Source organism: Cupressus sempervirens, chromosome 1 (assembly GCF_028749045.1).
Source record: "Cupressus sempervirens isolate cs-2001-9-10 chromosome 1, ASM2874904v1, whole genome shotgun sequence".
In the NCBI taxonomy this organism is placed as follows: Eukaryota; Viridiplantae; Streptophyta; class Pinopsida; order Cupressales; family Cupressaceae; genus Cupressus; species Cupressus sempervirens.
This window is the reverse complement of record NC_143118.1, coordinates 26,609,448-26,622,910: the sequence shown is the minus strand read 5'-3', so window position 1 is coordinate 26,622,910 and position 13,463 is coordinate 26,609,448. Positions and strand designations below refer to the sequence as shown.

The 13,463-nt window shown below is 35.9% G+C and overlaps 1 protein-coding gene and 1 pseudogene across 1 annotated transcript in view; both read left to right on the top strand.

Annotated features, from left to right (window-relative positions):
- The window catches only part of LOC149575992 (uncharacterized), a 77,527-nt gene that overhangs the window by 22,424 nt on the left and 41,640 nt on the right, over nucleotides 1-13,463 (top strand). The window contains exons 4-10 of the mRNA XM_089816115.1: nucleotides 3,679-3,771; nucleotides 3,929-4,609; nucleotides 4,733-4,850; nucleotides 5,034-5,189; nucleotides 9,373-9,817; nucleotides 10,027-10,152; nucleotides 10,328-10,531. Of these exons, the coding sequence (XP_089672241.1) occupies nucleotides 3,679-3,771; nucleotides 3,929-4,609; nucleotides 4,733-4,850; nucleotides 5,034-5,189; nucleotides 9,373-9,817; nucleotides 10,027-10,152; nucleotides 10,328-10,531 (1,823 nt within the window). The remainder of the gene's footprint in view (nucleotides 1-3,678; nucleotides 3,772-3,928; nucleotides 4,610-4,732; nucleotides 4,851-5,033; nucleotides 5,190-9,372; nucleotides 9,818-10,026; nucleotides 10,153-10,327; nucleotides 10,532-13,463) is intronic.
- LOC149575993 (protein disulfide-isomerase pseudogene) lies at nucleotides 11,503-12,744 on the top strand (annotated as a pseudogene).

Sequence of the window (13,463 nt, the reverse complement as noted above, 5' to 3'; positions counted from 1 at the left end):
ATTTTACAGGAAGTCTAACAAGGGCAAGAGACCACTTACTTGGTATCAGTGGGGGTACAGGAGGAGGTGTTAGAGCATGTCCAAAGGTCACTGATGCAATGGTAGCTGATATAGAGAGAGAACTAACCCTTTTGAGTGAAGCTGATCGAAAAAAGATACAGAAAAAACAAAGAATTGAAGATGATGTGTCTAGGTTCACATCTGTGTCATCCTCTAGTTTTCTCAAGTCTACATCCATAGGTTCAATGAAACAGAGTGGAACATTAAACAGCTTTTGGAAACCAATAGAGAGACAAGAGGTTGATGATGCATGGGCAGATTATTTCTTTACTGGTGCTGTCCCGTTCAATGCGGCAAGGAATCCCCATTTCCGTAATGCAGTTGTGAAAACAGCAGAGTTCGGTAAAGGCTACACACCTCCATCTTCAGAAGCTTTGAGAACAACTCTTTTGGAGAGGTCCAAAGGTAGAGTGACAGGAAAGTTAGATGTGATCAAAGCCTCTTGGAAGGCAACAGGTTGTACTGTATTGAGTGATGGGTGGTCAGATATATGTCAGAGGCCTTTGATTAATGTATTGGTGGCTTCCCCTGAAGGAGTTGTGTTCTTGAAAGTGATTGACACCAGCGATCAAAAGAAAACTTCAGCATATATTTTCCAGATATTAGAAGAAGCTATTATTGAAGTGGGGGTAGAAAATGTGGTTCAGGTGGTTACTGATAGTGCAGCGAATTGTGTGGGAGCTGGGAAGCTGATTGTAGAGAAGTACCCACAGATTTATTGGAGCCCATGTGCAGCCCATTGTTTGGATTTGTTGCTTCATGACTTGGCCAAGTTCCCATGGATACATGAAGCAATTTATAGAGGGAGATCAGTTGCAAATTTCATTAGAAACCATCGTCTCACCTTGAGTCTTTACAGGAAACATGCATCGAGAGAGTTGTTGAGGCCTTGTGACACAAGGTTTGCTTCATTCTATATCACATTGAGGAGAGTAATTGAAGAAAAGGCAGCTTTGAGATCTGTGATTTGTTCTAATGAGTGGGAAGGTTCAACACTTTCTAAAAGTGCTAAGGGAAAGAACATAGAGCAAATCATTTTAAACAGCAATTTTTGGGAAAGTGGATCAAAGGTTTTGAGCATATGTGGTCCAATTGTTGAGGTTCTTCGTATGGTGGATGGTGATGCTCCTTGCCTTGGCATGCTTTATGAAAGCATGGACCGTTGTAAAGAATCCATTCAGAGAGCATTGAAGAATGTGGAAGCAGACTACATGGAGATATGGGAGGCAGTTGATTTTAGGTGGAAAATGATGCACACACCTCTACATGCAGCAGCTTGCTATTTGGAGCCCAAGTTATTTCGTATTGACAGACAAAGTGATAGTGAAATTATGGTAGGGCTTTATGATGCCATTAGCAAGTATGAGCCGGATCAAAACATTGCAGCTCTGATCAGGGACCAATGTTGGAGATACAAGAAAGCAGAAGGGATGTTTGGAATGCAAGCAGCACAATATGACATGACACGAGCTGAGGTAACTGGGTCTAGATGGTGGATGAGCTATGGGGCACAAACTCCTGAACTACAGCGCTTTGCTATTAGAGTATTGAGTCAGGGAGCAAGTTCATCAGCATGTGAGAGGAATTGGAGTTGTTTTGACCACATTCATTCTAAAAAGAGGAACAAGCTGCTGTCCGGAAAGTTGGGAGATCTTGTCTATGTTCGTAGCAATTTGAAATTGCTCATGAACCAATCAGCAAAGGACTCCACATCTTCCTCACAAAAAGGAATTTCAGAAGACATGGCAACTGGACCTCTAGAGGAACCAGACTTCTTGGATGATGAGCTAAGTAGTGACACTGATGATGATTCTAGAGTAAATCAGCCAAGTGCTCTCGATAACCTGGAGCTTTTTTGAAGTTTAATAGTATTGACTTTTGACTATAATATTTTGACAAGAACTATCTTCGTACTTTTGCTAATTTTGAGCTATTTGAAGTTCTAAACTTTGAAGTATAAAACGCTGATCTATCTTTTGGATAGTAAAAGAACTTTGTAATCATGATTTCACATGTTTCTTATGGGTTATATCTTATAAATGTGATATCTTTTGTTGTAATGATTTCAAATCTATTTTGTAATCTCAAACTATTCTGATTATATATTGGATATATTGTTAGACATGAAAAGATGTTTTCTATTGTAGTTATGAATTGAAAAGTTCCTTGCATTAAACTCAAACATACAATAATAATGATAAATAACATATTTTTTGGAGAATTACATGAGGCGAATTTAATGTCGAATTTTTTTCGAGTTTTTTGACTTGTCGAACTTCATCCGAACTTCATCCTTGTCGAACTCGAACTCGAACTCGAACCTTGTGACTTAGACTATAAATAGTAAGTGTACCAAACTGAACCAAACGAATAGCAACCCTAAACAGTTCTGTACTCCAGAAGGAAAAGGACCTCTTGTTTTGCCAACTGGGACCTTCTAACCATCTGACCTAGCCTATTAGGGCCAATGATAGGCTAACTCAATCATAAACCATGGTGAGCTGAAAAGGGAACATTACGTTATGCTTACCATTCAGCATATCTCAAAAAGAAGATCAATTTAGAGCTTACACTTAACTAGTGATTAAGACAACCACTTAATCCTCACATGTCCAACAAGTTGGCCAGAGTGTAATATCAATTGTAAGGAAACTAGAGGTTTTTCAATACTAATGTTATGGGATAATCAATGAGTTCAGATCTGCACAATAATCATTAGAGAAACAGTGCACAACACAAGGTACATTGGGAAAACTTTATTACAAAAAATCTAGCCTCCAAAGCACACTAAATGTATCAATCAAAAAAAAAAGGGATTACAAAAACTCATAGTAGCAATACTCTGAAGGGGAGATAAAATAGATCTTCAACCATGTGTGGAATTAACCAATGTTACAGCTTAGCTTTGAACTCACTATGTACAATTTCCATCCCAAGAATCCAATAGATAGGCCATAGCAATTAGGTAAACTGCTAATTGTTTCCAATAGAGTGGGCTGAACTTGAGGAAAATGCCATGCATGCATTGTGAATATTGAAAGATATACAAACAAGATTCTGATAGAGGCCCCATATTTACAACACATTACTGTATAAAACAAATACAATGTTACTTGGATTTTCAAGGTGTACATCACCAAATTCTAACATCCAAATATTAATGCTGCATTAACATTTCTTCTATTGTGGTAGTAGGCTTAAAATGAATGAGGTCATTGAGGTATGAGAATATTTGTAAGAAAAATTGGAAATGTCCCATGGTATTAACATCTTTGAATAGTTGTTGACATTTATTAGGTAATGTCGATGTTAGTTAAAATTTATAATTTTATAAATAATTGGTTTTAGTTGTTCTTTGTGCCGGCACAAAAAGGTATTTACATTTTTGTTGTCATCTCTTATTGTTACTTTAACTTTGATTCATATATGGTTTACATTATGTTATAATAGACTGTATAGTCAGCTCCTATAACGTTACAGTAGCATGGCTGCTTCCTCTATTTTTATGTTTCTGTGACTTAGACAGTATTTTTGCTCTATTTTCCAGTGATATTCTTAATTGTCATTGTTAAAAAGACAGTAAATTGTGCATGATCCTTTTTTAACATTCTATTGTAGGAGATTCACAATCAGTGAGCTCCTTAGCTGATTTGTCAAAGCAGGCTCAAATCTTTAATTTGCAGAATTGGCTTCACACTGCTGGGTCTGAAGGTAATATCTAGTTTGCTTTTTTCCCAATTGACGATCTAAAATACGTGGCTGTTTGTGAGTTGTTTTTCACAAATGAAAATGTTCCCTTTTGTTTTACTCTGTTGGGTCTTAATCAAGTTAATGATTCCTGATGCATGATTTATATTGTGTTATACAGATGAGCCTACCCCCTCAATAGATTTAGATGTGCCTATGTTATTAAAGACACTGGACTTCCCACCCTTAACATGGGTTGTACAAGGATTTGACATTGATCTTGAACCTTCAGAAGCACCAATGCATCATCTACAGCGTTACATATCTGCTCAAGCACATGCCGGGGATCGAACTTTGGATACACTGTTTTCTCATGGAATTTCTTGCTATACTCTTCGAACTCCAGCAGATCTGAACTTTTTGCGGGAAAGATATGGGAGCAAAGGATTGGCAGCAGAAGAGGAACTGATTTACACTCTTCATCCTAAATATCTTCTGGATATTGAAAACCTTCGAATGGCAGTTTTTGGAAATTTAACAGCAAAAGGTGGTCATAAAAAGCTTACAGGAAAGATTGTGGCCAATTTGTTGCCTCTTTTAGTCCACTATGTGAATGAAGATTTCCCTTTAAGTGCTGATCGAAAGTTAAGGGATGTGCTTGTTGAGATAATAATTGATGGTGCGTTTGCTGGAGGTGTACAGTATTTTGAGAAAGAGATACAATCAGTTTTTCCAACATCTGATCGATTGAAACTTCCTACAATGGATCTGAGCTCTGCACCTGAAAGTCTAGAGGCACTTTCAACTTTGGCTTCATCTGCACTGACAACCCAAGAAGTTAATCAGTTGCTTGCAGATGCAGGTAATCACAGAACACTACTGGCAGTACTTGGAGTTCAATACAATAAATTTGCTTTATTTTTCCTGAGGTGTAATTACTGATGTTTATTTATCGTTTTTAATAGTTATTTTTCAATGTTGACAGAAAAGAAATCGATTGATTACTGCAAGCAACGGTGTGTCGGTGTACCTCTGGTGCGGACATCATCGGCATGTGAAGTTAGTCTTGGTACAAAAATCGAGAGAATGAAACCATTGTACAGGTTGAGTTGTTGCTCTAGAGTGATTATACTTAACATATAGAAGACATTGGACAACTCTCTTGTTTGTTGAACTTCTTTTTCAATTGAGAAGTGTTCCTATCTGTCATTTAAGCTTCAAAATTGGCGTGCATCATAGAAGTACTGAATAGAAATAACATAATATTTCTGTTTTTTATGTTGCAGGGAAAAAAATGATTATCAAGTTAGGGAAGTTCTCATGCGACTTGGAGAAGTGCTACGTCAAAAAGCTGAGAAGATTCTTTTTGACATCAATCTGCCTGTTCCTGAAACTGAAATTCAGGAGAGCTGTAATGAAATCATCAAAGATACTTTAAAGAAGTAAATACAGTCTCGCTGTCTTCTATGATTTTTTTCACACAAATAAACATGATGGTTATCATTTGAATTTGATTTTAAATTTGTATCTATATGCATTTTCACTGCAAAGTTTGAACTGTGAATGATATTTTAGTACATTTATGTTAAGGTTTTAATTTTTCATCTTCAGGTTTAGAAGTAGTGAAGATTTGACAATGAAGGACAAGAATTTGATTTTGCTACTCCCGTCTACAATGTGTGCTTTGTTATTTCTGTGCTGCTCATCGGTGAACAGATGGGGCCTCTTGTACTTATTGTAGTTGTTAGGAGATTTGAAGTCATCATGGAACTTTGGAAGTATTTTGAGCCACTCTCAAATTGCAAGTATTTTTCCATGATAGTGACTTTACATGGTGTAGTATCCCCTAAAACAAGTCTCAGTTGAGACAAGAAGTAAATAATATTAATTATTTAATATTAGTTATATTTTATTCATAAGCTAATATTAAATAATTATTTAGAATAAATAATGTTAATTATTTAATATTAGTCATATTTCTTAAGCTAATTTAAATAATTAATACATAATGGTAATTATTTAAATATTGGTTAAAATATTATAGACTGATATTTAAATAAATAACCTTTAATTGTTTGGGAAGTTGGTGCATGAGAAATGCTATGAGAATTTCTCTAGTGAAATTTGGCATCCCTCAGGTTAGAGGCAGGAATGAATGTCTTATGAACTTGATAGCAAGTTCTCAGAAGTGAGACGGAGGCTAATTCACTAGTGGGATACCTGGTTTAGCGGTCAGTCCTAGCAGAAAGATAGTTGACAGACAGGATGAGGATTTAATAATATGTTTTGAAGTGTAACATAGAGCAGAGTCTTATTAATCGATCCACCTGTGGCAGTTTGAATGATTAGAGTAGAAGGGATGGGTGTTATAATCTTGTTGAATTAGCAAGGCTAGAATGCCATGTTGTTCTGATTACATCTTCATGGCAGAACGAGAGTCATAGAACCAACACATTGCTATTCACCACGTAGCTTCTAGTTGGCACTGTAGATGGAGGAATCTCCATTGCATGTTTGCAGAATCAGAAACATCCACATCGGCTGATTTGGTAGTCATGAACACTGTGCATTTAAATATTCAGTTTGTCGGGTTACAACTTCCCAGTTGAATTCAATATTCCAGAAATGACAGAGGCAAAAGTTAAACACATGAACACGCTGGATTCAAAATAAAACCTGACGTCTATTTTCTCTGACTGGCGGCAACGATAGGAACCATACCTAGTGACGGACAAGTTCCAGAGGTTGTCGGACATTAAAAAAAATCTGCAAACAGGTGCATAGTGAATGCCTTACTTCTATGAAAAACATTGAGGAATTTAAAAGGGAAATATTGAAGTTTCTGAAATATGGATTCTGTTGAAAACTGATTTCAATTGAATATTGTTAAATACGTCTGTATTCTGGATTGAATTATTTGATGAAATTCATTCTCAAGTTGGAATTTGCATATGGCATAGAGGAAATGTCTATTGCATAAGTGATAGATTCCACTTGTAAGGTTGGTCCCACCAACAATCTTGCAAGCCTACAGATAAATTTGTTTGTAATCTTACAATGCCTGAGAGATGAGTATGCTTGATGGACTTGTGGGAATCAATGATGCCAGTATTGTATGTGTTGATGTTTGATAGCTTTTGTCGGATAAACATATACACAATTATATGAGATATAAATATATGAGAGAAATTAATATTATATATATATATATATATATATATAAAATCTGATTATTGAATAGACTTGTCCCATGAAGGGACATGTCTATTCATTGCCTATTCTCAATATAAATGTAAGTATTTGATGCATTTGGAACACACATACCTAATACGGCAGTGCTTAATACATTTGCAGCAGATCCAGGAAATCTAACATGGTATCAGAGCCGAACTGCAAGTGTAAAAAGAGATTGAACATTTGAACCTGCATAACACAAACATATCACAACAAAGTTGTGCCTAGGGTCTGCAAAGATTGAAAGAATCACAAATGAATTCGTATGCAAATGCATGATGATGAAGATCATGGATTATTATAGACAACTTCTAATTTGGAGTATTGTAAAAGGTTTCAAGTGCTGCAATAGTTCTGAATCACAAGAGAAGGTTTGAGATTTCTTTTGATATTGCCATTAGCTTATTTTAGAGATGCCTCTTATTGGAACTTGGCACCACTACCGGAATGAAGGAATGTGTCGACTTCTAGTAAATAAAACTATATGAAGCCCACTGTGATACAGGGTCATCGTGGTTAACACCACAAAGAGGGCCACATTAGCCTGCTTGCATACCTCTTGTGCAATGGAAGGAATGACATCATCAGAGAAGGTGATAACAGTCTATCACAAGGATAAATATCCAATTACGAACATCCAGTCTGCACATTGGGAAGCACACCTGCGCTGGTAGAAATGTTTCCTGTCGATTGGTAGTGTAGTTTACATCAGCCAGAAGATGAGTCACACTCAACAAGGGACATGGCAACAACGAACCTTGGTCAAGAACAGGCATAAAAGGCTAACTGTGCATTGGCTAGTGTGATAACTACCACTCATTCATACAATTTGCGAGGATGTACTTGTTATTACTTGGAAAAGTCATCACATCATGCTTATCAATACTTGGCTTATTCAAAATTGTTTAATATTTCATGGGCGTTATCACATTGCTGGATATTAGTCAGAAATTTAATGGTAGAATAAAAGGTTTTTATTTATACATATAAGCTTTGACATATCGTGGCTGTTATAGAATGTTTGATGGAAGGGAAAGAGTAATTGACGTGGAGATATATGAATATTAATTGGTATCTATACAAAGGAGTAACATCCTAATTCAACTTGACAAGTCATATCTGAGTAAGAATCAAAGTTTGATGAGTGTGGATGTCAGACACTTTCAAATGGAAAATGCGCATTGCAGAAAGCAATACTTTTAAGGCGGTAAGTACAAGTCACTAATACGAGGGACCCATGGCCTACCAAATAGGTATAAAGGTAATACTTGATATGGTTATACTTCGTTGAAAATATTTTCTTATATATATTTTATATTAAAGAATAGTATTATTTGATATTCTTTACTATATAATCTGACAAATAAAAAAAAGTGAGATGATTTGTAGCTAATTTTTCAGAAATTTATATAACTTACTATAAAAAATTTCAGCAGAATCTAATCACTGAATATACATTTAAGTACTTGACTTGATATTTTTACAATGCTTTTCAAATTGGAAAATCAAAGTTTTGAATTTTTTTAATGAAAAATCTGCTTAACAGAAAATTACCCATAAAATGTTTCCTACTCGACAGTCTCCTAATGAAAGACAAATGTTGTATTACAAGCAATTTGAAGATGCAAAACTAGATGAACTTCAATATGATATTGAAAGAACAAGATCAACGGCATCTTTATGTCATAATTCGGCATTGTATTTGCAGTTTCTATGCATCAAATTAATAACTTTGATATAGATGATAATTGACATTAGTTGACCTAATATTTAGTGGGGATAAGGGTTTACCCAATCCCTAGGATTCTTGGAAGATAGGGGATAAAGAGAGGCATCTACCATTGTAAGAATCATAGAGGAATGATAGCAGGAATATTTGAAATCATTCATCCACAGGAATACCTTAGTTTCTGCTTATTTTTATTGTTATCATATGATTGTATCCTATCAAGTTATATTTTGCTAATTTTGCTATTATTTTGCAATGTTTCTGTATGTGGAACATTTGGATCTTAACAAGTTTTGCGTGCAAATGAAGTCATATGATGAAATTAAAGGTAGAAGTTGAGAGACCCTACATATAATTATTTAAATATGAGAGTGTTGTGCTACTTATTCTCGAGCTATGAAAGATTGCTGCAAATTTGTTCAATTCTGTCTTCTTTCTTTCTAGTGTTAGCAAGTCCCCAAAAGTGTTGGATAACTGTCCTCTATCATTGTGAACCTTTAGACTGTTAGATGCATTCTTATAACCCCAACATAAATTTTGCAATTTTGGTAAGTACTATTACTCTTTGGCATCATAGATTGAATTGTATCATCATGCTTTAATTTTTGGCCAGACTCTAATGATTATAATTTTGAATTATGGAAACCAATTTTAATGTTCAGGTATGAGTCCCTTGTTGGTCCCCACCAAGGCAGTCAACAATACCATGATGCCTGTAAACAAATGCAGCAGCAGATTATGTATAAATGTGATCAAGTTGCACGCATCAATGTGGGAAAGATTACGTCCATACTAAACAGTGGAAAAGCTGCATACCAGAGAGCATACACTGATGCCTTTTCTGCTACCATTGAGAATTACACAAATGAGGAATGGAAAATTATAAATGGAGATAATTCATTTTTTGATAGTGAGAGTCACAGTAGGCCTCTTCCACCTACCAAACTAACCGATGCTCATTCTATGAGTTTGAAAGTTGCTCAGGAGGCATATGAGGAGACAGTGAAAGGAGGAGGATTAAGTTGGATTGGTTCTGGCAATGAGCTTTATGATTTCCATCAGTTCCAATGCTTGCAGTGGTCAAAACAGCGCTACAGTGAAAGTCAGGTATAAGATTACACAAAATTTTGCAGTTTTATTTATTTCTTCACTGTTATGCTTTTTCCCCATTTCTATTTCTCATTTTGGTAGTTAGTTGATGTCCTTATGAGTTAAATATCTTGAATTTCTTTCCACATGCCCTAGCTTTTACTGCTCTGCAGTTATGTATACCGTTTACAGATATTAAAAAGACAATCACAACTTATCTGGTGTAGGTCCAAAACAACGCTGAGATAGAAACATTTTGTGAGAAGTTGGTGTCTGCAATTTCTCTTCGCTATAGGGATTTAGTATCCATGATCACCCCATTTCCCGATAATGATGAAATTATTTCGGAGAAGGTAAGTACAAGTTTTCCGATGATGCTTTCCTTCCAATGGTGATTATTCACATTAGCTCTAGAACAAAATAAGGAATTGTTCTCTTTCAAGAACTTTGGTGTGGATTTTGATAGGCACTAATCCTGAATTTGAGAATATTGAAGTTCTAATATCTGAATTCAATTTTCTTTTGCAGGCACATCTTATTGCAAAGCAGTTGACGGAGGCATATAGAACCATGACAAAGGAGTATACACTGTCAGGAGTGGAGGAGAGACGGAAAGAGTTGGTGCAAAAAATTGAAGATGCACATGCACATTTAATAAGAAAGAACACTGCTCTGATGACAGCATACTGTTATGACCCACTGATGGATGCATACCAAGAACTTCACATGGAAGTAAGTTGGACCATTTTCCTATGCCACTCAAGTTTTATCATATGTTGAGTACTTATAGCACTGAAAAGCATTGTGCAAACCAATCTCAAATGATCTCCACATTTTCAGCAAAATAAATAAATGCTACCTTCTAATTGCATGTTGGTTGTTCCCTTATGTGGACCCTGTCATTTTCGCAGCTAGTTTGACCAAATAAATATGGACAGACAAGAACAGTCCGAACCTTCAATGGGATATCAATTGAATATGAAGCACAACTCTTATACAACCAACAATCAAGATCTAGATTTGAGGTGCTTTGTGCACAAGATGCAATGGAAGTTCTTTTTTTAATGCACTGTTAAAACTGTAACTTTGATTATCATGCTGATCTGATTGTACAGATCACACAGATCTGATCTAGCATTAAATATATATATATCTTTCTTTATAGGCATTATTGGTGTCTCTTTAGGGATAGTAATTATTAAGGATAACCTTAACTAAAGTTAGTCAATGTCTTTACAAATCATATTCTTCATTGAGTGCCGATTATGGGAGTTATATTATAGGGCTGACCTAGATAGGGTCATGTCCCTTGAAGGGACATGCCCTTTGGTTACCTTATATATATGAGATAGAAATGTGGATAACGAACACACAAGTACAAAGAAGTCTGTTCATTAGCTTTCTCTGCCTCATTCAAATTAGTAGCAGAATATATTTTATTGCAGAATTATTATATTAGCAAGAAGGACTAATAGTCATCTGCAATTGATCAAGACCATCTCCAGCACTATATAGGTTATACATCAGTCTGATTTACAAGCAGAATTTGTAGAAACTTTACATGGTATCAGAGCTCTGGTAGTCGAACCTAGGCTCTGCAAATTAAACAATCAGACTTAGTATATCTAGCATCATTCTTCTATCTTCAATGGCATACACAACAGAATTAAGAGGACAGGTATGATCATTGAATAAAGTGCAAAATGACGATCCGGTGGATGTTCATCCTTTGTCTTGCGACGATCTTGATATTGTGCATTGCAAATACAGAAGTAGAAGCAGTGGGAGAGTCCTCTTTCTTGACCTTGGATGCCACCAATTTCTCTGATGATGTGTCAAAGCATCCTTTCGTTGTTGTCGAATTTTATACCCCCTGGTGTGGGCAGTGCAAGCGTCGTACACCTGAGTAAGAGAAAGCTGCAGTCAGTCTAAAAATAATAATTTGATAATAATGATCCACCCATTGTCTTGGCTAAGGTTGATGCTAACGAAAAATCATATAAAGCCTTGGCTGGTGATTATGGAGTGAGAGGTTTTCCAACTTTGAAAATCATTCGGAAAGGCGGAGCAAACATTCAGGACTACAATCGTCCTCATGAAGCAGATGGTATTGTTGAATATTTGAAAAAGCAAGCTGGTCTAGCATCTGTAGAAATGAAGTCTATAGAAGAGGCTGACAGTCTTATTGGTGACAAGAAATTGTTCATTGTAGGAGTATTTTCTAAACTGGAGGGTGACGAATTCAGAAATTTTATTACTGTTGCAGAGGAGTTGCATTCAGATTGTGAATTTGGTCACACAAATTGATTTTACAATCCTTCCTTAGAAGGATTTTCCCATTGAACCACTGACAGTTCAACTATTTAAACCTATTGATGAGTGATATGCTGATTTTCAGGATTTCAATACTGAGGCATTAAAAGTAAAAATAAAAATAAAAAGAGGTTTGTTGAAGAAGCCAATATGCCTCTTGTAGCAGCTTTGACCAAGGACTCTGCAAATCATTCTCATGTGTTGAAATTCTTCAACACTCCAGATTCCAAGGCTGTGTTCTTTCTCAATTTTAGTGGAGACAACGCAGAAACATATATATCTACATATTAAGAGCTAGCAAAGTCTCACCAAGGAAAAAAGGATCTAAAGTTTCTTAAGGAGCAAATTAAGGCAGAATTAATGGATTCCTGGTTGAAGGAGTACTTTGATGGAACATTAAAGGAGTACAAAAGTCTGAAGCCATACCTGAAAAGAATGATGATCCTGTGAAAATTGTTGTGGCAGACTCTCTTCAAGAAATTGTCATAGATTCTAGGAAGAATGTGCTTCTGGAGTTCTATGTTCCTTGGTGTGGGCACTACAAGAAACTGGCTCCTACTCTGGATGAAATTGCAGTTACTCTTCAAAATGAAAGTGATGTGATGATTGCTAAATTGAGCTATGTCCCTTGATCTTTTCCTCTGAGAATGTTCTTGCAGGAAAAGGAGGATTGATATCAAAGTGTACAGAGGAAGCTGCCAATGTCAAAGGGAATCATTTCCAAGAGCATTCGAACATTTCCAGGTGCATTCTAAACATAGCAGAATACTTTTCTTTGTTGAAGGTTGAATGCCAATAGGGATATTATATTCATTTCTGAGTATGAGTTTAAGAATTAAAACTGGTTAAACCATTAATTGTGAGATAAATCTGGACTAAGTGACATAAACAAAAAATTATCATGGTTTGATAATGACTTGTAACCTCTTGAGAAGTTATCCGTAAACTTTGGCTAGATAACGAGAGGGGATCTTACAGTGTTCACATTGAGAGGGAGTCCTTCCAAAAGTATTTAACCTAAACTTCAGAGGGAGTAGATAGGAAACTTGTAAACTCTTCACTAAGGGAGTAGATCACGTTAAGTGTCATGGACCCCAGTTATTTCAATTTGGTTTGACTTATAACACTCTTGGATAAATTGAGAACTTGCAGACATGGATTGAATCCACCTTAGAGATGCTCAAACTTAAGACGGAGTTTATATATGGGCCTACTTTCACCAAGTTTTGCATTATAAACTCCTCCTTTGGTGATTCATATGTACAAGCATTTCTTTTACATATATTTAAAATGGGCTATGTATTTAGCCAAGACTATACTTAGCCTAGGCTACATTATTGCTTGTGGTTGT